The sequence below is a fragment of the Miscanthus floridulus genome, chromosome 12 (assembly GCF_019320115.1).
Source record: "Miscanthus floridulus cultivar M001 chromosome 12, ASM1932011v1, whole genome shotgun sequence".
NCBI lineage: Eukaryota > Viridiplantae > Streptophyta > Magnoliopsida > Poales > Poaceae > Miscanthus > Miscanthus floridulus.
In genome coordinates, this window is record NC_089591.1 from 59,803,792 (window position 1) to 59,808,730 (window position 4,939).

Consider the following 4,939-nt stretch of genomic DNA (forward strand, 5'->3'; position numbering starts at 1 on the left):
CGATTCCAACCTTCTCAAACCAGACATGAACTCTGTCAGTTTGGGGCCGGCATGGGCTGGCCCGCTAGTCGCTATCCCCGACTCGCGGCTGCGGCCTGCGGCGTTGCGCTCGGCCCGCTCCGGCGCTCCCATCCAATCACGGATCCACCGTGCCGCTGAGCTCTCGATTCCGCGGCCTGTGTACAGCAACTCTTCTGCAAGGAAAATATCCTCCGCCGCCTCGGGCTGCGAGGCAAGGAATTGAAGACCGTCTCGAATGGTCGAACACTGGTTTGGAGGCGTTTGCTCGCTATCCATGGCGACTTCTACGGCTGCTGCCACTGCTCTGCTCCGCCCCAGCCCGGCAGTTCCAGCCAAGGTAAAGCCGTACAGCATCAAGCTTATAACAGGAACCCTCGTGTACCTCCCCACGAGGTTAACTGTCGCGTGTGGTTGGCGCAGCGGAGGTGTCTCCATGCGGTTGCTGGGCGGACGACGACGGGAAGGAGGGGAGCTGCAGGGGTCATGCGAGCTTGCTTCAACCCTCTCGGGGACGAGCGCATCCTCCGAGAAGCCATCAAGGTAAAATTTCTCCACCTCTGTCCAGTCCTTTTCTTAACCCAGGATTGGGGATTGCTCGAACTTGTTGATTGTATACGTAGTTTCTTGTGTGGATATGTGAAATTGGCCATTCAATCCGACTGGACGCTTGCAAAGTTTATCCTGGAAAGGGGGAGGGGGAGTTTATGCAACAGTCGAAAAATTCAGTGTTGTTTCAGTGTAGATTTACTCTTGATTAAGCTTTTCAGTGGCCATGCTTTAGGCGAAACTAACGAAATTGAAACCTAGACTTGATATGCTTTGTGGAAAGGGTAATTGCAGAGTTGGTTTAAGGAAGACTAGCTATTCATCAAACAATACTAATACGTTCTCCAGTCTAGAATTTACTTTTCTTGCTCGTCGACGCAAGAACAGATGATGATATTCTAAATGCACTGTCTGTAGGAGCCAGTAGCATTCATGGGTGGTGTGTTTGCTGGCCTCTTGAGGCTTGACCTGAATGAGGATCCTCTCAAGGAATGGATAACTCGTACAGTGGAGGCTTCTGGAATAGCTGAGGAAAACAGCTCTGAAGAATCAAGTGAGGCAGATCAAAATGATGCACCTCAGCAAATTGAGATTGAGTGAGGTGCATTGTCTACCTTTTGTCCACTTGACACTTTTCCCTTTGTAACTTATCCTGAATATCTGGGATACCTGAGTCATCACGTGCTTGCTCAAATTTTGTTTGGGCTTATATTGTTCTTAGGTCAAATATTGGATCAGCATTGGTAATATCAAACATTGGGCCCTGGTTTTGTTCTACCGCTCCTGTTTCATAATATGAAGCCACAGTCCTCTAGACATGGTTTGGTAGGGCTAGCTATCCTACCGGAATTGCTACGGAGGCTGTATGGGTGGAAGAGCGGAGGGTGAGGTCCTGGAACTCGTCGGTGGCGTGTGGGCGCCGTGGTGTTCACGGCGCTAGGGCTGGAGTCGAGAGGAGAGCGGCTAGGGCTCCCAAGGGAAGCCGACAACTTTAATTGTTGCTTCTACTTAACTTTCTCAATAATTGTTTACACACATATATATATATATATATATATATATATATATATATATATATATATATATATATATATATATATATATCCTGCCTATAATTCCTATTTTCAGTAATAACTATTATATCTGATAAAAATAACTAATAAATATAACTGGGCTTGCAGCCCATCTAATCTAGGCGTCCTTGTAACTCCTGTGCGCCGGCCTCTAGCCACTTGTGCACCGACGCCTGGTGTACTAGACGCCGGTCATAACATCTCTCCCCGCCTAGAGAACCAGCTCGTCCTCGAGCTGAAAATTCGGGTAGAGATCTTGAAACTCCTGGAGCGGCTCCCATGTAGCTTCATCTTCAGGTATACCGTGCCACTAGACAAGAACGTGCCACACATCGTGGCGAAGTTGAGCACGCATGACACGTGCTAGTGTAGGGAGAAGATGCCCATCATGAGTAGGCGGAACAGACCCTGAAGCACTGGAGGGTCTCCACGGTGAGGCTTCAGCAAGCCCACATGGAAGACGTCATGCAGGCGGGCGCCCTCCGGAAGCTGAAGCCGATAGGCGACCTTGCCAACCCGTTCCATGACTTGGAATGGACCAGCATAGCGAGGACCAAGCTTGCCCTTGGCGCGAGGGTCCAATGTACGTGTCGGACGATGGAGAAGGCGCAGCTAGACCCAATCACCCACCGCGAATTCCAAGTCACGGTGGTTAGCATCGTAGTAGCGCTTGGAAATCTGTTGACCTTGGAGAAGACGTTCCCGGACCTCGGCCAGGAACTCGTTGCGCTGACGGAGGAGGTCGTCGACAGCCTCTGTACTGGCAGTCCCTGCCTTGTAGGGTAGCAGGGGCGGTGGAGGCCGCCCATAGACCACCTGGAAGGGCGTCGTACGCAGGGCGGTGTGGAAGGAGTTGTTGTAGCAGTACTTTGCCCATGGCAGCCAATCCACCCAGGCACGTAGACAATCACCTGTAACACAACGTAGATACATGGCGAGCACCTTGTTCATGACCTCGGACTAATCATCCGTCTTGGAAGGCCGTACTCATGCGGAGCTTGACGCCGGCCATCTTGAAGAGGTCACGCCACACATGGCCCGTCAAGATGGGGTCTCGGTCGCCGACAATCGAGGAGGGAAACCCATGTAGGCGCACGATGCCATCGAAGAAGGCACGGGAGACGTCGCAGTATAGGGATGGCCGAGGGCGATGAAGTGGGCATACTTGGAGAAGCGATTGACCACCGTGAGGATGACGGACTTGCCATGGACCTTAGGCAGGCCCTCAACGAAGTCCATCGAGATGTCAGACCACACCTGGGAAGGCACATCAAGGGGCTGCAGCAAGCCAGCCGGCTGTAGTGTCTCTGTCTTGTTGCGTGTTGACACTGAAATTTGGTAAGCTTATTTTGGAGTGAGAAGGATTGACTGATGATGTTAAAAGCAGGAAGATCTCTTAATTAAAAGATATTTACAAGCCATCCGAGAAATATTCTTTAATATATTTGGAGACGTATTTGGGACGTCCAGAAGATCTTCACCGGCCAGAAAATAATGTTTAATATATTTTGGGAAAGCATGACATCCAGGATCTCTTGCCGTGAGGATAAAGGGCACCTGGGATCGTGAGTTAACATGTGCATAAGAGCAAGTATAATAGCAGGTTGTAAGCCGATTAAATGCTGAGATGGAGGAGAGAGGGGAGGAGAGAGAGGAGAAGCGGGCTGTAAGCTTACAGCCGGCTTGGACACAAGAACCAAGAAAGTCTGTGAAAGAGATAAGTGGGCCATGTATTAACTGTAAAGAGCCAACTACTATATGAGTGGGCTGAGAGAAGGCTATAAGAAACCTTACAGCCAGCAAGCCGGCTGTATTATTAGCCTTGCTCTAAAGAAAAATAAGGAAGCCAGCCGGACTCCATATATATCAGGTTGCTTGCCTTAGTTTTGATGGTGTACGAACATGACTCCTGGTTGCCGACATGGTGAAGATGAAAGGCCAAGCAGATCAACTAACAATATTGTTTGATGGGCTGCATAAAGAAATAAATCAATATATCTTTGGATAGAAAGGCCTGAAGATCGGGTGCTTCTCACGTTAATATGAAAGCAAGAGGAGATGCAAACTAGAGTCCGTGCATAGAGGAAAAAGGAATATTATTTTATTTGGATAAAACATGACGTCCAGGTGCAACTCAACAATTAATGGAAGAAGCAAGGACACGTGCATGTACAAGGCCGACTAGGTGTCATATATTGGTATACGTATATTCAGCAAGGTAATGTGCCTGCATACATGATCTTCCCGTTTGAACCGAACAAAAAAAGACACGTCGGGTCAAAGGAGCATTATTAGCAAGGATCCTAGTGAAGGGGAAGAGTCAATATATCTTAATATTTTCTTTTGTTTAGATATTTCTTTTGAGGCAAGTTTTGTATGTTCTGAACAAGTTAGGAGTCATTAGTCTAGGGTATAAATATAAACCCCGGGCATTATAAAGAAACATCTCCAACGATCAACACAAACCGGTGCCTTTACTTTTCGGCTTACGCCACCCCTTAGGAGTAGGAGTAGAGTAGATTTCGACTAGTTCTTCAGCAAGCAGGGCTGCCCTCGGTTGGGTTTGATCTTCGGTTTGTCTGTGAGTATCCGTCATGACTTATATTATGTTTGTAAGGCTACCCTCGGTTAAGTCTGATATCTTACAAGCTTGGTATAAGTTAGTTATCGTCGGTTAATTATAAGGTTGCCCTCGGTTAAGTCTGATCTCTTGCAATTACTGATAGTTATCCTCGATTCTTATCAAAATCCGCACGACTGCCCTCGGTTAAGTCTGATCTGGTACGAATTTTGATACTAATCTCCTGCCTGGTAAAGATTGAGATAGATCGGCTTTGTATCTTTTTGAATCGTCATGTTGGCGCATTACATTGTTTACATCCTGCTTTGACGATGTTTCTTGCTAGTTTAGCTATTCTATTCCGATCTTGATCGAAGATAGCATGTGGTCAAGGCATGTTGTGGCTGACAGCACTGGCGTGTGGCTGTCCCATCTCACTACCGTGCTACTACCCCGCCGCTAGCTTCCAGCCATGCGCCGTCACGCCATCGTTGCCTTGCCATGTCCCGCGCTACGCTGCCGTCTCGTCCGCCTCTATTGCCTCACGTCGCGACGCTGCCACTGCCATCGTGTCGCTCCTGTACGCGTGCTGCATCACGCTGCCCCTCCTTGGCTCGGTTGGGTGCCGTCCACACGTGGCCTTGCGTGTCGCCGTCGCTTTGCCATCTATGGCACTGTGGCCGCACGGGCCACGCCCGTCGGCTAGCACCGGCGCATGGGCATCCCGGTCCCACCGCTC

General features: G+C 49.2%; 1 protein-coding gene across 1 annotated transcript; it reads left to right on the forward strand.

The window, feature by feature from the left end:
- The first annotated feature begins 187 nt into the window (after nt 1–187).
- Nucleotides 188–1,344, forward strand: LOC136498235 (UPF0426 protein At1g28150, chloroplastic-like). Its single transcript, XM_066494181.1, has 3 exons — nt 188–358; nt 442–561; nt 985–1,344. Exons 1-3 carry the CDS (start codon nt 257–259, stop codon nt 1,165–1,167), a joined length of 405 nt encoding a protein of 134 aa, XP_066350278.1. The 5' UTR covers nt 188–256; the 3' UTR covers nt 1,168–1,344.
- Nucleotides 1,345–4,939: the final 3,595 nt, after the last annotated feature.

Excerpts from the sequence above, each read along its gene's own strand:
- LOC136498235 (XM_066494181.1), top strand. The coding sequence starts at position 257 with ATGGTCGAACACTGGTTTGGAGGCGTTTGCTCGCTATCCATGGCGACT. Across the intron at positions 359-441 it reads GCCCGGCAGTTCCAGCCAAG|CGGAGGTGTCTCCATGCGGT; the intron begins GTAAAGCCGTAC and ends TGGTTGGCGCAG. Across the intron at positions 562-984 it reads TCCTCCGAGAAGCCATCAAG|GAGCCAGTAGCATTCATGGG; the intron begins GTAAAATTTCTC and ends CACTGTCTGTAG.